The sequence below is a fragment of the Colias eurytheme genome, chromosome 18, assembly GCF_061535395.1.
Source record: "Colias eurytheme isolate Ceu_HAF_F1 chromosome 18, ilColEury1 Martin Lab GWU primary, whole genome shotgun sequence".
Lineage (NCBI taxonomy): Eukaryota > Metazoa > Arthropoda > Insecta > Lepidoptera > Pieridae > Colias > Colias eurytheme.
The window spans coordinates 7,373,403-7,396,959 of record NC_142997.1 but is presented as its reverse complement, the minus strand read 5'-3'; the positions used below and the strand labels follow the sequence as shown (position 1 = coordinate 7,396,959).

At 34.0% G+C, this 23,557-nt stretch overlaps 1 protein-coding gene across 1 annotated transcript in view; it reads right to left on the bottom strand.

Annotated features, from left to right (window-relative positions):
• Positions 1-23,557, bottom strand: part of LOC149900779 (uncharacterized) — an 82,055-nt gene that overhangs the window by 8,372 nt on the left and 50,126 nt on the right. Inside the window, exons 2-10 of the mRNA XM_090112299.1 lie at positions 23,158-23,506; positions 7,728-7,927; positions 6,289-6,393; positions 4,534-4,616; positions 3,240-3,317; positions 2,804-2,880; positions 2,666-2,730; positions 1,839-2,013; positions 46-182 (exon numbers count right to left, since the gene is read on the bottom strand). Of these exons, the coding sequence (XP_089968425.1) occupies positions 46-182; positions 1,839-2,013; positions 2,666-2,730; positions 2,804-2,880; positions 3,240-3,317; positions 4,534-4,616; positions 6,289-6,393; positions 7,728-7,927; positions 23,158-23,506 (1,269 nt within the window). The remainder of the gene's footprint in view (positions 1-45; positions 183-1,838; positions 2,014-2,665; positions 2,731-2,803; positions 2,881-3,239; positions 3,318-4,533; positions 4,617-6,288; positions 6,394-7,727; positions 7,928-23,157; positions 23,507-23,557) is intronic.

The following is a 23,557-nucleotide window of genomic DNA, read 5'->3' as shown; positions in this document are numbered from 1 at the left end:
ATTATTATGAGATAATAAACCATCGTTTTTAATATATTTACATACCTACTGGTCCCATTAAAGTTAATCTTCACACCATCCTTGTACCAAGTAAAAGCGATATTTGGCGATCCGTAAGCCATGCAGCTGAGAATGAACTCCCCGCCTTCCCACACTTCGGGATGTTGGTTTATGATAAGTTTCTGTAACAAAATTTTATTTATTTTATTATGTATTATGTCATGTAATGTGTAAAGTGTAATGCTTAAAATAAAATAGGAAAGTATTTGAGAAAATAAATTAAATTTAAATACGAATGTACGCAATCTATACATTTATATTGACAGTTGTGCACCAGTTGTGTAGGAAAACGAACTCTGAACGCAAAGACATTCATAAAATTGTTCTACAAAAGGAGGTAATAAAGAGGACAATGCACGGTCCATCTATAATTAAACGATCTAGTACTCCATGTCCTTTATTGTGCTCGAGTGCAGCACCGCAACTGTTAGGATAATAAAGAAGGCGCTAACTCAAATTAACGAGATAAATGTCCGCCTGGCTGTATGCCAGTTGTAATTGGGCCACTTCTCAAGGAGTGCACGTTGAAAATAATTAAAGTCTAGCGCAGAACGTTTCGAATGGTCGAACATTGGCTTTTACTGCTATTATTTTGTTCCAACTTTCAAATACTTCTTTTGAAGAGCGTGAACCTAATTTCAGGAAGGCATTCAGGCGAGGTGTGCAAGCATTAGTGGTTTAAAAGAATTGCAATGGAAATGGAAGTTCAGTTCAGCAAGTGTTTCTTTTTATGCGAAGTGAAAGAACAATTGCTCGAGATAACTTTGTACTGCTTTTTATGATCGATATTCATTTCTTTAATTGTAATGACTGAATAGCTTCTGATGACTCCTTGCATTGTTAACAAGCTTATTGAAATCACTCGTGAACTTTTAAATTAACAGTTACAGTACTGCAATTTTTTGCATTCGCACAAATTTCTACTCTCTAATAAAACGTAAGGTATGAAATATTTTTATAATTAAACGAGTGAAATTTTTGACACGATATAAATTATTTCTATTTCTGGTTTACTTTTGATTTCTTAGAAGGTGTCACGATGACATTTCACGCATATATTCTCGTCTGCTTCACACCTTCACAGTGGTATATCTATGGCGTAACGACGGTATAAAATAAACGAACAATTTTCTATTCTGGCGGTTAGCTGGCATCAGCCCAGTAATTTAATATCGTTGCGTTAGGTCAAAATCATTTACACATTACTATCTGTCTTTCTTTTTACTATCTGAATCTCTTTTTAGAATGTTCAGTAATGTAAGGAGTTTTGATAGTGGTGTTTTAGTACCAAAACTAACAGATTTAAGCTTTTTTGCATCGTCAAAGGTTTCAAAGAAGTGCCAACTTGCGTCTAGACGCCTTATGGCAAAGCTAATGAAGGTACTTATGGCAAAGCTAATTCCAAATAATTTTTCATTAAAATTTTTGAGTCCGATCCGGTTCGAGTCAAGTCTTCACCTGCTTTTGAACAGGTTCTCATAAATCAAATATTATGAAGTGGCAAACTATTCAGGAATTTCCAATTAAGGAATTCCTCTTATTTTATTCACTATGAAACGCAATTGAACGAAAATATGGGCTCATTTATTTTGAAACTTTCGGATTATTTTTTTGTATATGGAAGACAAAAAGGCAAGGCAAAAAAAAAGGAAGGAATCATTTAAATGAGTGATTTAAACATAATCGTGTGACTTGAATTTTGTGGTTTTTTCTTTCATTATAATTTTCCGTTTAATGTATTTAAAATACAATATATTATAGGAGAAGTTTTTACTTACGTGTAAGCTAAGTGCCGGTTGCATTTCGAGTTCCAGTGCTGCAGGCAAGAGAGGCAGGGTGTTTGAATTAGTGTTGGACACTAGTCTGGATAGCGCTGATCGTACTGCCCCCGCCTCTTTGCGTAGACCCCACACTCGGAGCCAGACCGTTCGAGCCCCAGTAGGGTCTGGTGAACTAGAAATTGATATATTAAAAATGTTTTTATTAAATTAAGGTTAATAATATGATGAATAAATCGCGTTCAAAATCCATGTGAGTCTTTAATTTGTAAAGGTTTTTATTATTATATTATCTAGTGTGTTAATATTGTGTAAGATCATCTTGCGAAAGTAATTTGATGTTATTAACAATAAACATTTTCTAATGTAAGAGCGTAGACTTTTAAAGGAATAATACAATTACACATATACTATACAAAACATAATATTATTTAATATAAAATTAGGTATTAACAAATGTGAAGAAATAATTAGGTAACTAACTACCTACTTATAATTATTGATTTTCACATCAAACAACAGATGTGAAGACATTGTGTTAGTTAATAAATAACATGCTAGTTCTAGCATCTTATTCAATTAGAAAGATCTCAAGTAATTTGTAAAATATTTAAGCTTTAATTACGTAAATGTATTAGCTTAGACTTTGTAAACGAAGAGTTCATTGTTTTACGTGCTTTGTGCTTGTGTTACGGGTTAGTTTAACAAAGTGAATAATAAGTACTAAAGGGAATACTAATCTAGACTTGAAACAGTTTAAAATATTTTAACGTCTAAAGTACTTTTTATAAAAACTAATTTGACTATAACAATATAACAAAAATTACCTTATATTTAATATTTCAATATCGTCTTGTAACGTAATATTGGACCCTCGTAAGTACTTGGTGACCTGAAAAATTACATAATTGATTATACAGTTAAAATCATTTCATTTTAAACAAAAAAATTAAAATAATAGTTACCTTTTCGATAATTTCTTCGGAAATTTTACCGTTGACCATGTCTTTAATTTGCAAGCTCGTTTCAAAGCGCGCCGCCACTGTGCACAGATAAATTATATTTGAGCGAACCAAGGAGTCTTTATATTGATTATTTTAATTGTGGTTATGGGCCTTTCAGTTTCGAAAATTTATTGATGGCATGCAATTAATGGAAGTAAACAAGTAACTATTTAAAATATACACTATACAGGTATATGATTTTACGAAACTTATTCTGTTAATTATTTTAAAGTACCTTTTTAAGGAATCTATGAATACATAAACAAATAAGATTACATCAATATATTGCAGTAAAATTATAACAATATGACTGAAATAAGAACTCATCAGGAAAATATATATGTATATACCCAGGTTTTAATATTTTTCAAGAAATAGTAGTGCAGTATTTACTTACAGCTGTCGCTATCTTTAGGACTGCAATCACAATTGTTTCTCCCCTTACAACCTTCTAAACACTCCTCTATGCCGCATTCTGTGGACAACACGCTTATTATAACGTACCATTTGTAATATAAATAATATAATATTATGCTCGAATATTGAAAATGCTTATTTTAAGAAGGAACAGTAAAAGGAACAGTCCTCGCGAATATAATGTATAAATTAAAACGCTCATGACACGTCGTGGCAATGAAGAAAAGCCATGACGCGATCTAATACTACAAAAACAAAATACCTTAGAGTATATTTATTGCCTATTCTTGGTTTATTTTTCCAATTGTGTTCTTATTCCTTTATATTATTTGCTTTTCCAGCTAAGCAATAAGCAGTTAGCAATATATTTTCTCTTTAATACAAAACAAAGCTGTGTAGTCACAGTGGCCGCTATTCATCACAACAGTTGGAAAGTAATATGATACAAGTTTTAGCAAAATGTTTATTGCAGTAGTGCACCTGTTTACGAACTTTACAAGTTTTCTTGTGGCTCTTTGAGTTATCTATTCTTGTTGGAACATTTGTTCTACAAAGTGTATGTAACAGTACGGAAACTTTAAGGTAAGTGTGAGATATCGCTTAGGTATAAGAAGTTTGTCGTTACAAATTGTTGGAATTTAAGTGGATTGTAAACAAGACGTATTTTTAAAGGACTAAAGATAAAAGGCTAAAGCTTTCAATTTAAAAGAAGTCTTTACACTATTTACAATTGTCTTTATAAATATGTTCTAATTTTATAGTTGTAATAATAATCACATTATTCAATCGATTGCTTTGTTTAAAATTTTATAAAAAGAAACATATGCTTGTGCTGATAGATATAATCAAAGCCTTTATTAAATATGCAAATAAATTCGATAGTGAATGGTGATCGAGCGTAAAAGAGAAAAAATGTAATTTTCATGCACATTTTCCGATTACATAGGTATATTGAAAAAATCTGGTTATAATATATTTTTTGATTAAATTTTTATATTCGTTTTTATGATTATTTTATTTCAAAGGTTTACTACTTAATTCGTGGTAATCGATAAATTTACAGAAGGAACATAAAGCATACATAGCTAAGATCTACATAATTTTACGGTACGTATTGTAATTATGTATATGTATTAAAATGCTTTTTTTAACTATGTTTGTTTTATTGTTCTAATTTAGCTTTTGACTCGTTTGTATATGGTGGCATCTGGACCATTATTTATCCTAGGTCCTAACGATTATTATTAAGTAGTATAAATATTTAGTACAGGTACCTGGTGTTGCAATTTCCGATTCACAGAGGTCGCCCGTGTACCCCGGAGCGCAGATACAGCTGACTGCTGCTGGTCCCATTTGTCTAGAAATTAATTATTTTATTACTTACTACATATTATAATTCTTAAGTACGATTTATAAGTACATATTTGCAAAATTAAATAAAAATACACAGTTGGACATGTATAGTTTGTCTCACGATGATTTTTCTATCAATTTTTTTTTTACCTATGTACCTATTGAACATCTTAATCTGAACATTCTATAATATAATTCTCAATTATAGTGAGATTAAGGGTGCACTCACACACATCAGTCACCGTCAAGTCACCGATGACTGATCGGTGACGGTTTGTGTACGTATCCACAAACACCAGTCACCGTCATGTTGTCCGTCAGTCACGTCGCCGGTTTGACTGAATCATTGAACACATACATCAGGTTAGTCAGTGATTAGACGTGTGTCACGCTAGAGAACATGTAGCAATTATTGACGGTAGCACGACGCTGACTGAACTGAGACGTGACGGCACCGGGTGAGTGGGGATAAAAGTATGATACATGTATGGAAAGATTATTTGACGTGCCTGACCGGTGACGTCACTGATAGATTTCGTGCCGGCGACTGTCGTGTGGGAACAGAGTCATACTAGAACTATTGATACATATTTTTTTTTAATCCTGTCCGGTGACGTGCCGTGACGGTGACTGATGTGTGTGAGTGCACCCTTAACATGTGCATGGAAGGACGGACATCAAGAGCAATAACTTTCGTAATGTGCCAATAACTCTTGAAACACTATTTCTAAGCCTACCAGTTACAACTATTAAATTTTATGCAAAATTAACGTATTACGATTTTCAAATTCACTAGACAAGAAAACGCACTTTAAATTGCGTAAAAGCTGCAAAATATCTCCTTATAAATTGTATATATTTTGATGTTTTTGCAGAACTTTGTTAATTGCTACAAGTTTGCTGTTATAACTTTTCATTTTCGTAAATAATAAGACGGTAACTCGTATAATTAATAACGAAGTTTAGTTAATAAAGAAACAAGAAAGGAAGTTTTAAATTTCGTTAATTTCTCCTTGAAGCGATTAAAAAGACTTTGTGGCTGCTTTCTTTGTACACGCTTTGCAAAGTAACAGTGGCTCCTTATGCATGAAACTTCAGTACATTATTACAATTCTTTATAATCTTGACTTCTTTAGTTTCAACGTTCTTTAATAAAAGTTGTTGCTAATCTTGAAAAAAATTGTCTATTGAAGAAGCTTTCTAGCCCAATGAAATACAAGTTTTATTAGGAAAAATTAGCTTCTGATAGATTACAGTATGTACTTATAATAAGCTATATTTGCATGTAATTTAATTAATTTTACATTTTATCTTTATATCTACTTTCCACCCGCGAATTCACTCGCGTGCATATCATATGTATCGCGTGACAGTCGTTCCCCATGCATTTCTATTCACTATTTCCCTTTATGCATTGTTTTCGTGACTAATGCAAAATTTCGCAATCAATTATTTATTTGTCTAAGTAGCTAAAGCTCAGGTCCGAATACGCAAATAAGCGTTTATTTCTGTCCAACTTTCTTACTAAATTTAGCCGATCAGTTTTGAAATTTCTTTGTTAAAAATAAACAAATCCAAACATTTTTCGGGCTTAAAATATTAGTAGCTCATTGTTACAAAGTATATTATTTGTTCAAATGAAACAAATATACTTCACAAATAAATGAGGTACATACCTACATGTTCCCTTGTTCTTGCACATATTTGAAGTGCTTGGACACAGCGGCCCCACACCGCAGTCCGGACCAGAGTAGCCGTCGAAACAGGAACAGAAAAACTCGCTGTAGAATAATATCAATTATTTAATTAATTTTATAACGTAAGAAGATTCTACATTATTTCAGAAAATATCTGGTTAACCTTAATCCACTTTACCTTTTTATTTTTATTTAAATAAAATAAATAAATAAATAAGTCATTTATTTCACTTAACAAATTAGAGCGACCCAGGCTCCTAAGATAGTAAGAACTGTTTTTCAGGAGCCTGTGTCTTCCATTTACAGTTACACGACACGAAAAAAATTTAAAACAGAGACAAATTAAATAAAATCAAAAATAAATTAAAAATTTACATGCAATTAAAACTATAAAATATTATTATAGCCAACTTTACGTAAAACATGCATCTTTGAAATCTAACAAGTACAACAACAGCCATAAAAGTGTATGTGTTTATTAAAGTTATTAAATTATTCGTATCATAGTCTGCATCTCATTTTAAAATATGTAGATACTTATTTTCTGCAGTTGCAAATAACACTGCTAATTAGCAACCATATCCTACTACTCGATCTTAAAAATGATAGGATTATAATTTGACAGGGAAGATACTATAATAAGAAACTATAATAAAGACCCTCAGCTTTGCTCACTGTAACGTGATACATACTTCATATTGTATGTAATCACTACATCTTTAGCATAGTAATTGTGGGTTACAATAGCGTGAGTGTAAACCGTTTTGGAGCAAAGCGTATTCGACTTTAACTTTAAGTAGCTGGTGCACCAGATGTTTTCGGAATTCATTTAGATTTATTTTCTTCGCCGACTCCTAGTCGCTTTCTGCAAGTAGCTTAAAGCGATTGAAGCCTTTTAGCATTTGTTTTTTTGTTGTACAATATTAATTCATCAATATGTTGATCAATAAGGTGTAAGAAAATCTACATTCAATTAGGAATCCAAATAAAGCAACAGATGTGTGTGAAATAAACGGTATATTATTAATTGAACACATGTAATAATGTAAATAACATAATATGACCATAGTTAAAGAATATCAAGATTGGTAAATTTGAGAAACCAAATAGAATGAAGACATTTATAACGTGTCAATTAGAAAAAGAGATGAATTTATTTCCAGTTTAAGAACTACATAATATTTTAACCAAGTAAGGAGGCAAGACGCTCGTTACATGCATTAATGAGTATGAAAAAAGCGCTGTTCTTTTTTCCTATCTAATCATGATGGAATGTATTTCATTATAAACATATTATAAGGCTATGCTAGCATGTCAATCTGTAAACCAGTATGTGCATGTATTGAGGATGGCTTAACATACCTAGATCTGGTCTTACCGTGTTTGTCCTCAGTACTATAAATATTAATGTTATGCACCTATAATCATGTGAGGCATAGCAGTGTCCGAGCAGGCGGCACTCGATGGCGCTGCAGGAAGTGGTGGGCGCGGGCGCGGCGGGCGCGCGCACCGCGTACGTCACGTTCAGCCCAAACACCGACAGCAGCCCCAGCGCGCGTAGCTGCGAACCCTCCGCGCGGGATAGTGACAGCTCCACCACCAGCACGGGGCTTTGCACCTGGGAAGAAAAACTATATAAAGCAACTCTACTCGTATGAGACATTGGAAAATTTGGACAGCTCCATCGCGCATACAGGATAAGATCTTATACCAAACTAGCATTCCGCCTGCGGCTTCGCCCGCGTTTTCAAAAAAAAACCCGCATAGTTCCCGTTCCCGTGGGATTTCCGGGATAAAACCTAGCCTATGTCACTCAGAAATGATGTAGCTTTCCAACAGTGAAAGAATTTTTCAAATCTGCCAAGTAGTTTCGGAGCCTATTCAATTCATACAAACAAACAAAAAATCAAACCTTTCCTCTTTATAATATTTGTATAGAAAAGGAAGAAGACCATATAAAGTAACACTATATTCAACTGATGTGAGGCCCTCGTCGTATTGCCACGATAGATCACCAGCTTTCGACTTCAGAGGCAAAAGGTACTTTATCAATAACCAACCCCATACACTACAGATTTGAAGTGAAATTTCCTTTTCTGAAAGACCAGGTGATTGTCACATACACCTTTCATACTAAATACGATAAAGTGAAAATATCTCCTTTATATCTAAAGGAATAGTTTTTGTTTGCCTCCGGTGGTCGTAGAATATACATATTACGTACAATTAACCTTTTGGCCTAAACTTGGGTTTTATGTTCGAAAGAGATATTAAATTACAAGAGATTTATTGAAAGCCATTAAGTTTGATAAATAGAGAAGTATAAATGTTTGCATTGTCACTTTGAATAGTGCTTTTATTCATTTCGAATTATAGAAATACTCGAGGAATTTGCAAATGAAATGATTCTTGATCATAGTTTAAAGTTCCTTTTTTTTCAAGAAGTATATTTAAGAGCAAAAGTTGATTTTTTATCGGATCTCACAGAAATGTTTGGTTATTGATATTCGGTCGCTTTCTCGGCGATTCCATTAATTTTAATGTGCTATTTACATCAACGAAAGGTCGTTTCAGAATATTTACTGTGAATTACTTGAGCAAAAATGGTATTTGACGGTAAAAGACGAGTTGGAGCAAAATATTGGGAGAGTAAGATTTTTAACAAGCTTTTATCGAGTCTGTATTTGCCAGTTCGCACTGGTCTTATTTTAGATCAAAAATACTCAATTAATTAACTTTAAGCTGTGTGCTTTTGCGTACAACATTAAGTAATTAATAATAGTTTAAAGGTTAGGACCTCTATTAAAATTTATTTTGTACAGACCAATAAAAGTATTCGAATATTTTTTATGTATGTCACATACCGAACAAAAAGATTTCTGTACTTGAGTATATGGAAAAAGTTTCTTTTATTTCATATGGGCCATTGCCCAAGGTAAAAACAGAAATATTTACTTTACCTTTCACAGTATTTGATTAATGGAAAACTTCCAAACTCTATGGGTACTAAATTTTGTAAGTTCACGTACCTTAGCTAAATACACGTAGCAATATATTTACAGAAAGTTTTCTTGTCCTAATGTGGTTTGCTCGTTTTATCGTACATTTAACTTATACTGAGTTAAATCGAGTTTAACTTTCTGTAAGTTATATTTCCGAAGATATCGGCATCTAGCTAAATAGGTTTTCTTTGTGAGTGAACCTGTTAAACGGAATGCGAAATCAGTTTTTAAATGTATTTTATATCGGATGTCATCTGGAGCTTTCGTTTGAACCCTTTGGTTCCTTTTTTAGAATTATTGATTTAAAAATATATTTTTCGTTCATGCTTTTGCAGGATTAAGTTAAAATAAAATAATGCTTCAGATTCCTTCATATGTGACCCTAACAGCCAGATTGAGATTTATCGACATTTAAATGAACGAAAAACTTTGTGATCTATCGACGTGGTCATCAATATTGTACAAGTATCCTTCACCAAGTTATATCTCTTCTAAACTCCAAAAAGATCACTTCAATAGTTTGAGCGTGAAAGAGAAACGACATCGAACCGTCCATAAATTTCCTCTCAACCATTTGTAAAGAAAAGCCTCGTCAGAAGACAGCGAAACTATTCAAACGTGATACGCAATTTTCGTCGTAATGACTTCCATGACACGAAAACCTACAAAGCCCAAATCTACTTTCAAATCTCAAGTGACAAGGATGATATATCGGGTGAGCGCGAACAGGGCGAGATAGGTCGAAATGGAAAACGTTACGAGATGCACTTTGTAAGTGTAAGTTAAGCTGATGCGAATGGAGTACGTGAATAATGCATGCTGAATGCACTCGGACAGCGTATAAACTTTGTTCTGCAACCACGAGACAGCGGAGCGATTTAGGTCCTTAAAACCAGGACAAAGGGAATCGATAAGTTATTCCGTTCCCGTTAGCTTGCGTGTTGTGGATGGTCAACATTGTTTGCAGATCGAGTAGTGCAATGCTCAGTGGATCTTTAATGATGTGTTCAATATTCTTTGGAGTTGTTTAGGTGATACTGCGTCAAAATAATTTGAAAAAGTCCTTATGAATTTAGGCATCAGTTGTTTTTAGACCGCAGCCATTGCAACTCACGTTATTATAAATACTTTGAAACTGTAGCATAATTCCTGTAGACACGAGGTGAGTGAAGAGTGTACATAAAACTGACATCTTACAAATTAGTTGCAACGTGATTCTTTGTAGCATTCATTACAAAGACCCTCATCTTGAAAAACCATGTAATTATCCCATTCATAGCCAAGGTTTATTCAAAGTAACAAAATAAAAGCCTCATAAAGCTATTTATGACTTCCTAACGCCACTTAACGGTCATTACATCATAATTTTTCATTCACAAACTTTATGGTTTTATACAAAGCAACTTTTTACGGCCTCGTAAAACGCGAATGAATAAATCAAGCAAATGCTACGTTCGCGAATTTGACAAAATCCCGGCTTTTATTTTGTTAGCAGCTACAAAATGTTGGTGTTTTTGTTGTACGTCGTTATTATTTGTATGCGGGTGATAAAAAGAATTAGGGCAAGAGATTTTTTAATTTTTACTTTATTATGTACTTCTGTTTGAATATGTTACATTATAGTATCGTACGACAAGTGTACGACACCCATTAGGTTGCCTATCTTCAAATTGTCAATACAATTTAGTAATAGCTCAAGAAGATAAAAGGCTTATAAAAGGATAGAATTTCCTTCCTAGTGCCAAAAAAAGAACAAAAGAGCCATTTTTTTTAATCTATTGGCACAGATACAGGCAATCCCAATTACGTCACGTGTTTGCAAAGAAGCTTATAGCAAAACATTAATCAGAGATACCCGCAAGCGTGGACCGTAATGTGTTGTTGCAAAAACTTCGCCGTTTGTCTTACACCCCGAAGCCAGAATCCTTTTATTTGGAATACCAACGAACAATTTATAGCCTGTGGTTGGATACATTTCACTGCTGCATTTTAACGCTCAATCTGAATTTGGGTAAAGTTGCTGAGTAAAATTGGAGTTTATTGAGTTTAATTTTAAGCGAAATTTAGACTACAATTACTTAGGATGGAAATTTATTGTTTTACTTTTTGTTTCGAAGAGTAATTATACAATTACGGGTTTGTAACGGATTTGTTGATAATAACAAGCCTGCTATAAGGTGGATGACGACATCCGCAGGGTTGCTGTGCAAAACTGGCGACAACGCGCTCGTTGCCAATGCCCGGTCATTCGCTAATAACCGGGCTCTGCAGTGGCGTGCCATGACTGAGGCGTATGTCCAGCTAGGGACAAATATGGGCTGATAATGATGATGATGATGAAGTTGGTGGCACCAGAAATATTAGTACAAATGATTTACTTTTGATACTGCTTTACAGTTTTTTTTAAGCTATTGCATAGCTTCTATCGCGGGCCTTGAGCGCGGGGACCGAATCCAGAAATTCCGTAACAAAAAAACCTCACGCTCCCCACTCCGACGGGCACGGAGGTTTGGCTTGAAGGCATGCTATGCAATAGGTTTACCGCGGCAGTCCCCGAGTGCCACACGTCTTTTTTTAATTTCATATATCTGTATTTATTAATTAAACCTTTAGATTGATAATAATTATCTAAGAGCTGTAAAAGAGGATTTTTTACGCTAGATTATATTAGTATACTTATAGAAATAAAAGGTACAGTAGCAAAAAAGGCTGGAATAAAAATGTTTTACTGAATTTCGGGATCGAATAAAATGATTTCGAGTATTCAGTGAGAGCAATATACGAATTTTTAATTTAAATCTACGTTTGGTAGCAGTCCTCATTTTATAAGTGGTCGTACGGTGGAATGATTTTTATATGGTACCTGGTATGGTAGTTGAATGCTATTTTGTAGCAGTTGACGTTTTTCAATAGTTGAAAATAATATATGTGGCTAATTAGGTACTTATTCAAGTGAAAGTTGATTTAATTTTGCCATTTTCGATAGTTCATTATATCAAAACTTTATCATTAACGTAAAATACAATTTTGTAGACCTCTACAGTCTACATAAATTTAAACGTTTTAATACAGTCCTAACAGGGCCGCTTCTGCAGAGTTTTCACCCGCTTTTCTGGGAAAACCTGTAACAAAACATTCTTTTTTTGGGAACACGTCCTTCGTCGGCAAAAAACGAAAGATTTTAGCAACATTAAAGTTCTGAAAAATTCCCAACGCGCTATGTATTCCTGTGGTTTGTGAAATGTGCTTTACAAACTTCTTCGACAATACCTATGGTTAGGGAGCCAGGTGCAAATTTGGTTAACTATTTCCTCTCAAGAGATAATTCGTCAGACGCATGAGAGTATAGTATTATAAAGCCTCGTGAACGTCAGCTGGCGCTCGGTTGGGGGGGTGAGCGGTTGTAGCCTCCCACGCACATAGGAAAAAAAATACATTCATTCATTCATTTCCTCTCAGCTAAAAATTTGTCAAATTGTAGCTAACCCAATATCTCAACGAAAAAAAATAGTCAGCTGGTTACAACATGGTGTATTATACGTCAGCTGGTGTCTCGAACATGAAAGTTAAATTTAAAGAAAAATTTATTTTCCGTTATTTCCTCTCAAACAAAAATTTACCTGATGATAGCTTATATGTAACTGTGGATAAATATATATGTCAGCTGGCTGTCTCTTGGTGGAAAAACCGTCAGCTGATACGGGAGGCTACAACCGCTCTTCCCCCCAACCGAGCTCCAGCTGACGTTTACGAGGCTTCATAATACTATACTTTGATGCATTTTACTAATTACCGCTTGAGAGGAACTTGGTCATAAAATCTGCTGCTGGCTCCCGGACCACTATTCGTATTCATAGGTAAAGTTTTAAAAATTAAGATAAATTATGTGACAAACCTTTTTAGTTTACAGCATTGTTCTTTGGACTTTAATTATGCTTCAATTATATTATCCTACAATACAGTTGAGTATTGTAGGATACTATTACGTAAGTATTTATATTACATACATGTAACTACAAACCGTGATTTCAGCACAATCCCCCGAGGATATACACAACATCTGCATCGATAGCACCTATTGTTGATAACAGAGATTTTTCATTATTATGATGTTGTGGCTAAGACTGATAACACATGCATGGTACAGAAAAAATTATATACAAGATTAACCTTTTTGCACTGCTTAATAGTACTAACCTCCTATTAACCAAGATGTATCTTTTGGTAACAATACTTTGTGCACAATTATAGCAAAAGGCACACCATCTCATTTGTAAGAAAGCCAAAAGTTGTATATTTATTAATTCAGTGAAACAAAAGCAGCAAATTTCCTTAACCACAATAAAGATAACAAGAAGATTAAAAGTTTTTAAAGTCGTGCCGCGAAACTCGCTCTTAATTTAATTTTTACTGCATTAAAATATTTCATGAAGTTGTGAACTTTGTAAATGAATAAATCTTTCGACCACCTCACTAGAAACGACTTTTGGATTACTGAGACGAACTTTTAAAACTACTTTTCAGCTAAAGGAAATTTAATTAAATTGAGTTTTACTTATTGTTAGACTTCATAGTTTAGTTTAGAATTTTGCACTGAGTTACAATGAAGATAATAAACTGGTTGGAGTTGGTGTTTAGTTGTTGTTTTCTAAGATATAAGTAAGTATTGTTAATGTTTAAAGCGCGTCACACACGGTGAAGATACTATAATATTTTATCTTAAGATACTGTAATATTTTATATTACAGTATCTTAAGGTATCCGGTATCAGCGTTCTGACCATCATTTTTCTTTTTGTCATTGCGTACTAAGACCCCTGTAGAACCGCCATCCTGTTACAAATGACCCGAAATTTTGTGGGACTTGCTTTATAGTCGTTTCGTATTTCCTACAAAAAACAGCAATTATGTCAACTCAAACTTCACATTACATGGAGTCGAAGTCATAATTATTTTACTTCACTTTTGGGCGTTTTGTTATTTACGTCCAAAAATGAATTCGCATCCATTGATTACCCACACAACAAGGAACAACAAACTACTCACAATTGACCTTGTCAGCTAAGTTTACTCTTTCGCAGAACCACAAGGTGACTATAAAATCAGACTGAAACTGCACTCTAATATTTGATGGAATTTCAGTGCAGACGCGATGACGCAAGCTCAAAAGATAGCTAGTATTGCATATTGGATGTTTTGATCCAGCGTTTTCCGACGAATTGGGTCGAACGATTGTTAAGCCGGCGCCAGACATGGGGATCAAAGTTTGAGCACACATTTTCAAAACTTCGATCAAACTTTATATGCACAAATGTATCCGGCTAGACTTGTATTTCAAATGATTTACGGGCACAGTTACCGCAAAGATGGCTCACAGATTAGACGACGATTTTGATGACTCCGTCAGACTGTTTTATTTGAGTGCCTTTAATTTTTTTTGTTTGAAGTAGCTCAATAAATAATTCTATTACTGCGTCATTACCCCACTCCATTATTGACGCTCAAAATACCACTCACAGATTAACTATTGTATACAACTGCTTTCAGCGGCGCACACGCAACAAGTGTGGCAGGGCGCACAAACTTTGAAGCAACTTTGAAGTTTGATTACTTTGATGTTCGCAGAAAAACCGACTCGACTCGGCAAACTTCAAATATGTGTTCAAACTTTGAACAAATAGGCAAATGTCAGTGCCACACTTCGCGACTTTGTAGGTATTTGCGTATTTGATCACATGTCTAGCGCCTGCATTAGAATTGATTCTATATTGTTTTATAACTGTAACATAATATGAGTATAGATAGGAGATAGTAATTTTAACCCATCTCCGTAATTACAAAGTGTAAATTGAACTTTGGACTGGGTTTTGTTGGGACTGCCGAATTTCTCATTATTACTGTTTGAATCTATACTAATATTATAAAGCTGAAGAGTTTGTTTGTTTGTTTGTTTGAACGCGCTAATCTCGGGAACTACTGGTCCGATTTGAAAAATTCTTTCGGTGTTAGATAGCCCATTTATCGAGGAAGGCTATAGGCTATATATCATCACGCTACGACTAACAGGAGTGGAGCCACGGGGGTGAAACCGCGCGGAGCAGTTAAGGCTTATACATGCGCTAATAACCTTGACCATACTAGACGGATCTCAAACCTCTCCCGCTGCACCTTCTTTTTTCCTCGCATTTTGTATTTAAAAAGATACTAATCAGTGAAACAAAAAATCCTCGTCAGGGACTGTTGTGTAACTGAACATAAAATTTTCAGAGCTCTAAGTCAGCAGGTTACGAAGTTTATAGAGTATTTGCGGAAAAATCGATGACCACGGCACATTTTTTTTTCTAGAAATCTATTAACTTTGGAAAAAAGTCCTCGCGAGCAATTAAAGATCAAAGACCATCCTATTTTATATATTTTTTTCGGTATTGTGCTTTATGTTGTACCAGACTTTATAGAGGTTGAACATAGTCGAAATTGCCGGGTAACGCCTTAATTATATAAATAAAAGTTTTAAAATTATATCTTACAAAGAAGTGTTTTATCTTATATACTTAAGATTGCACTTACATTTCTGCCATTATATTATCATAACTCATTTTATTCATTCTTTATGAAGATTAAAAAGATAACGAAAATGTTGAATGGTAAAAAATTGCGGAAAATAAGATCACTCAATTAATGTGTGAATATATTTCACGGTTATTTCTTTATGGTATGTGTAATTTGCATATTTATACGATGAAATGTGATTTTGGTACCTACTCATAGGACGCTTGCTCCCATAGGGACGATTATTTTATAGTATAATCCATGTTATGAATTTAGTATAAACTTCTTACATCCTCATCTGTATACGGGCGTGAAGCTATTTATAATTTATTTGGCGATTAAAGTTTCATCTAGGTATAGATACCAATATTTTTTTTGGAATTTGGAGAATTGAAGTGTCTGTTTTTAATACTGAAATAACCGATTTTACTTAATGCATATGGATGGATTCACTGTACATATATCAAAATAGTAATTTTTACAATTTATGTCTGTCTGTAGGTCAGAAAATTCCCACAGGAACTTTAGGATTAAAAGGAAAAACTAGTTTACGCGAGTGAAACCGCGGCACGCAGATAGTCAGTAATATAAAGCGCGAGAAAATACAATTGATTTGACTGTAGCCGTCGCTGGGAGTCTATCTAGTCTACTATAAAAAAAAAAAATAAACGCCGTGTTATTCCCGTAGGCTGTATTTCTTCGTTACACCATGTTACACGTTCATTTCTATTCTGATTCCTTTATTTGTTTATTCCTACCCCGAGGTGTTTACGAAACAAAGACATGAATCCAAATGTTTCAGATATTTTATTCCCGCCTCGTTTGGTGAATAATATCTGAATATAATATATTGCTTTACCTGAACTTGAAATATTAGTGTAATTTGCTCTTAAATTAACTAATACATATCCTAAACAATATGTATTAGTAACGCCTCATATTATTTCTTAACTAATATTATAAATGCGAAGCTACTTTATACTAAAATATAAATTAATCATCGTGATTATTAAGGTTTTATCACTTAAACGAAGGAAGGGAATAGACAAAACACTGAAATGTATACCTACTATTAATTTATTTCAAGTGTATAGGTTAATTAATTATGGCATATTCTGGGTTCATTTAAAATTGTAATTAGTGCCTCGATTCCTATTTTCTCAAATGATAAAATTAATTAATTTACTAGCACATATAGAGCACATGCCAATACGATTAGGCATATATTGCATTATTATGATAATACATATATCCCATTTGTATGTTGAGTATTTACAGACACGCTAAATGATTCCAGTTTAGGATAATTTTATGTAAATATGGTTTTGGTTGAAATGTGAATAATATTTTATATTACACTTCCTAGCTTAATTACAATTTAATATGTATGCTTGGTTATTTTGTTTTTGATTCTGGACGAATAAAGAACGATGATTTATATTTTTTTATTATAAAAGAGGACTTGGGTTTTCGTTAAAGAGGATAATTATTGCTAGATGAGATAGTGTATTTTTCTTCACGATTGTTGATGTTGATGATTTTTATGTGACAATTGTTACCTTTGCACACTTCCTGTTTTCGCGACAAAAGTCACTTTACCTATTAATGTAATCTTTATGATAAAATTTATCAAAGCGGCAGCTCTAATACAAACCGTATAGGTTTAAAATTATTTGTATTCAATATTTCGTTTTTATACAAGAAGTAAGCCATTATAAGAAGAGTATACCTATAGGCTAGTATAGTATTTTGTTATCTCTGGTATAGGTACAGTGTTCAAAGAGTAATTACCATCGCTTTAAGGCTTATACATGCGCTAATAACCTTGACCATACTTGACGGATCTCAAACCTCTCCCGCTGCACCTTCTTTTTTCCTCGCATTTTGTATTTAAAAAGATACTAATCAGTGAAACAAAATTTCCTCGTCAGGGACTGTTGTGTAACTGATAATTTATTAAACATAAAATTTTCAGAGCTCTAAGTCAGCAGGTTACGAAGTTTATAGAGTATTTGCGGAAAAATCGATGACCACGGCACATTTTTTTTCTAGAAATCTATTAACTTTGGAAAAAAGTCCTCGCGAGCAATTAAAGATCAAAGACCATCCTATTTTATATATTTTTTTCGGTATTGTGCTTTATGTTGTACCAGACTTTATAGAGGTTGAACATAGCCGAAATTGCCGGGTAACGCCTTAATAAGACGATAAGACTCGGTAATTGCTCGTGATATGAATACATTTATCTTTTATCTTGTTTCCGTTTTCATGCGGCTCGGTAAAATTATGAATAGGTACGTCGGATCAAATATGGTTCCGAACAGGATTATGACGAATTGTTAGAGTGTGTTTTTTTTGTTTGACGTGACAACGTCTTATAATTCGATAGAGCTGGCTGCACGCACGAAAAAACATGAGTCATGCGTCGTTACCTCGCTCTGAGGCGTTCCATGTAAGGCTTGAAGTGCAAGCGAGAGCGCGGAACGAGCGACAAAGAAGCACACGTTCAACTATCGTCAGTAAACCGACTTTACAGACAACCAATTTTTTAATTTTTATTAAGGCTGCTTTTCCACCATTAATGTGCGAGGATGTGTAGTGAACTAGTGAGGAACGTGTTTGTAAAAAACCAATCATATCGCTTCATTTAGTCTGAAGCTTGAAGTTTGCAAATCACCCTAATGCTAGGATCACTCGGTGGTAGAATCACGTAGAATTTTGACAGTCAAACATAAATTTAACTTAAATTCATGTCAAGGTAAATTGCACACGAATAAACAATACGGTGACAGTCATTGGCCACACTATGGTTATTGGTTATGTATGCTTTGGTAATGTGCATTTTCGAACAGCTATATCAAAATTAAAAAAAAGGAAAAAAAAATAACAAAGGTAATATTTGATCAGAGAGTTTTCGATAGAAAAGTTTTTAAGCTATTGCATAGCTTCTATCTAATTGCGTAACGAAAAACCTCACGCTCCCCACTCCGACGGGCGCGGAGGTGAGCCTTGAAGGCATAGCATGCAATAGCTTTACCGCAGCAGTCCCCGAGTGCCACACGTCTTTTTTTTATTGTTTCTTATTCCTTCATTCCTTCATGAAGTCATTAAGGAAAAAGACGAACGTTCCAATACACGTATTGTGATGAAACATACCGTGTTCGACAAATCTGCATTGCAGAACAAGCGATATAATCTCATAGTGTTACGTGGGAGGAATATTTTATTATACAACTAGCCCGTCCTGGCGGCTGGCTCTGTCCGTGTTGATCCGGAATTAAAATAAAATATAGCTTATGTCACTCAGGAATAATGTAAGTTTTTGTTGGTGAAATAATTTTTTAAATCAGTCCAGTGGTTTCGGTGCCTATTAATTTAAACATATATACTAAATTTGGTTCTCTTTACCTTATGTTAGTGTAGTCAAGAAGACCACATGTTGTTATAATTAAAACATTAACCAAACCATTTCGTCAAACTGTACATTTTTAATGATTGTTCATTAAAAGGTACAAAAAAGATAAAGGTTAAGTAAACCAAAAATGTCATGAAAATCAAGAATTAAAAGTGAATTAAAACCATTTTGTTACAACTAGACTCTATAGTCGTTAACCTTTTTCGAGCCCGCTTATGAATTTATGTTAATAGATGTATTTACTAATTGAAAGAACATACCTTTATACGTAGCCTTAATGAATTGCAAATGCTGGAATTCCTATAAAAATACTATGTGCAATTTACTCGCAAAAGTGCACTTATTAAGGCAACATTGTAACTGTAACCTATCAAAGTAAACGAATTTTGTAGGGAGACTGCTATGATTACCTTATATAAAAATGTATTAGTTACAACTGTAGAATTGGGTTAATTATTTGATAAATAAATATAGCTACTTCATTATTCTGGCTTGTTTAATGTCAAAGCTTTTCAAATAACTCAAAGGATTGTGAAATTGATTCATTAGTGTTCCAGCTAATAGCTGGTCAAGTCAATAATAATTTATATATATTTAGGGGCGAATGTAGGAATTTAATTGACATATTTATTACTAAACATCAGCTACAGCATAATGCAATTTTTATATTAGGTAGGTATGTTCAAGTTTTCAAAACTATTGGCATTATTATTCTGCATTTCAATGAAAATTCCATTAGGCGAAAAACACAAGTAATATCTTTTGAAGCTATTGCATAGCTTTTATCTCAGACTTTGAGCGCGGCGACCGAACGAAAAAACCTAACACACCCACTCCAACCGGCACAACGATGCGATACTATGCAATCGATAATAGCTTTACCACGGCAGTCCTCGAGTGCCACACGTATTTTTTTTTATTCTCATTTAACATGTACTCAATCGCGGGCGTCAACTAGTATAACACTATACGTGATGTCGGTCACTCATCAATAAACAGACAGCCACTTAAGGTGCTTAACTAACAATTTGTATACCGATCGGCGAGAACAAATAACCAATACCGTATACGTACCTACTACATTGTGATAGATAGGTAATTATCATTAGTGAACTCAATCAAGCGTCTGTTTTGCTACTTTGTTGCTTTTAATTTGAATTGATCTGAATAGTGAATTTATGAATTAGATATAAGTACACTACGGCTCTTGTCAAGTTATGACTCTTCTTATGCCTTGCCTTGATTGCCTGGGAGAGATCGCTACTAAGTGATAAGGTAAGCCATTTCAAAACAATTTTATGGACAGATTTTCATTCACGTGTCTAAATTTTTAACGAATTAGGGTGCTTTTCCACCAATAATGTGCGAGGATGTGAATAGTATCGCTTCAAACGCTAAACGCTTCCAACTAAATGAAGCGATATGATCTATGATCTTAGAATAATTACACATGTGTAATTATTCTAAGTCTATGATATATAAAAAAGCTAGATACGTTACCCGCTCTCTATTTTGGCAAGAAAAAACTCAGCTAAGTGCCCGTGTTTCACTTAGTCACGCACCATTCAGCGTCGTGGCTGGACGTTCTTTTTATATTTTAATCGGCAGTTGTTATTACGAAGTACATGAGTGAGACATGTATTATGTCTCGTGCGTGAGAGTGAAAGAGAGAACAACTGTATTGGTGATAATGCGTTAGTAAGTAGGTATGTATTAATTACGCTGTTTTTTAGTGCAATGATGTTGGCGTATGCCGCGTCTACTAGTATAATAGAGTCATTGGATATGATTGGTTATTTACAAACACATACCTCGCTACACATCCTCGCACATTATTAGTGGAAAAGCACCCTTACATCGTTAAATGTTTGTATGAAATTACATCGTTTTGTTACATGAGCAACTTAAATTGGTAACAACTAACAATAAAAAGTGGGTACAAATGTAACTGTATAGAAGGGAAGTTTGTAATTTCTTGTTGTTTTAAAGTTTGCAAGAATATAAGAAAACATTGATACTATGAACAAACGTTACAATAGTACAGATAAATTCTATAATACTATTGATAATGATTAAAGTAATTAAATAATAAGCAGATGTTGGTGAAATTCGCTTTGCAGATAGATCGGATATCCATACTTAATATTATAAATGCGAAAGTAACTCTGTCTGTCTGTCTGTTGCTCAATCACGCCTAAATTACTGAACCAATTTTCATGAAATTTGGTATGGAGATATTTTGATACCCGAGAAAGGACATAGACTACTTTTTATCCCGGGAAAATGACGCAATCCCGGAAATCCCACGGGAACGAGAACTATGCGGGTTTTTCTTTGACTGCGCGGGCGAAGCCGCGGGCGGAAACCTAGTTATAGTATAATCAAGAAATACAAAACCAACACAATCCTTAATACATTCTGGGATATTTGAGTGGATATCTTACTAGAGCCACATAACTAAAGGATAATTTACTGTAAGTTCTTTTGTGTTAATAAATAATACACATAAGGCAATAAAACTGTAAACCCAAGTAAGTACCTATATTATATTTAAAATATTAACGCAAAGTGAGTCAAGGAAGTACTTTAACATTCCAAGTGAATACTGAGTCATTTCAATGGTCAATTAACATTGCATCGTGCACTTTCAATTAAGGCACTTTATTTGTTAATTTAAGCAATTATTTGAGGGTATCTATACCTATACTTAGGACTAGCAGTTGTAAAGACTGATTTTTAGTTTTTACGCTTTGGACTTAACTCTTTTTCTATGTTTTATTATATTATGGTGTTTATAATGAATATAAAAAAAAACTTCGTTAGTAAACTGTTATACTTATGAAGTGTAATTCTAAGATATTAGTTGAGAGATCTGGCAGAAGCTTCAATAAAATAAACATCCATGGACGAGATTAAAAAACATTCAAAGGATTCAATCCGTGTAAAAAATAGGTGAGTAACGACTTTTCTTTTTATATAAAATGAACAAATCGATTCAGAAATGATGTCATTAGTTGGAGCCACGCTTCATTGAACATAACAATCGTCAGTACTTCATTCTCATCGAAGGTACCATGTAAACAGTACATATAAACATGTTTATACTTAACACTTAAAAAAATAAACACAATATTTTTAATGTCTTATTTACTATCATGCTGCTTTTATATTTAATTCATGAACAAATTAGACTTGATTTAATTGTACAAGTTTTAATTTTGTACAATATGGCTATATTATGGCAAATTCTTATTTTTAATTTAGTTTAACATAATATACAGTATTAATATGCTGTATTTCTCAAGATATAATAATAATATAATCCAGATTTTTAAGAACAATATTTAACACGTAATAAGTTGTTAATTTAAACACATTACTAATTCAACTAATAGATGAATGCAAAACGCAATACCACCATATTCGCGCGTAAAGTTTGTTTACGTAAAATTGGCAACGTCGCACACCAGTCGCTGCGTGGTTATTTATCCATTTGGCAACGTAGCGTAGGAGTGCATTTGCGTTTTTGTTTTTTTTAGAGGCGGCTGATATCCTTGGAAAGCATAGCTTTTGCCACTTACTCGACGGATAAGAAATAAGAATTTCTTGTTTGAAGAAGACATACCGGACCTTTTCAGAATGATTATTATAGATTAGCAGTTATAGTTTTACTGTACCTATGCCTCTCTAAAAGGGCAAATATGAAAGATAAATAAAAATATCTATAGATCATTCTTTAGATATGTATTGAAATTATGGAGAAGGTATTAGACAGACAATATGAGCCTATAGGTAGTTGAAATATCTGGTGTTTATTTTACAGATGCAGATTTTAAGTCTATTTTCTATATATTTGATGTACCTATATAGAAATATGTACTACCTGTAAATATTTGATCCTAGTGATGTTCTCCTCGGTGACGGTGAGCGCGCGCCGCTCGCCCAGCTTGTAGGTGTCGTCGTAGTACATGTACTCGGTGAACGTGAGCCCGCTAGTGGTGTACTGCTGCGTGAAGTATATCGATATAGTGCCGTTCGCGATGTCGTGCTCGATGATCCACTTGCACTTGAGCGGCACCGGGAACGGGTTCGGGAAGTTCGGCGTCTGAATCGTCCCCACGGGGCCCTTCAGTCGCCCGCCGCAGGGTACTGACTCTTCTCTGCTTGTCTCGCAATGAACCGACTTTAGGATAAGTGTGATGATGGTTACGCGCAAACAATGCGCAGTTTGCCTGAAACAAATATCATGAAATTAGTAAGTACGCGATTCCGATATTGAGTCA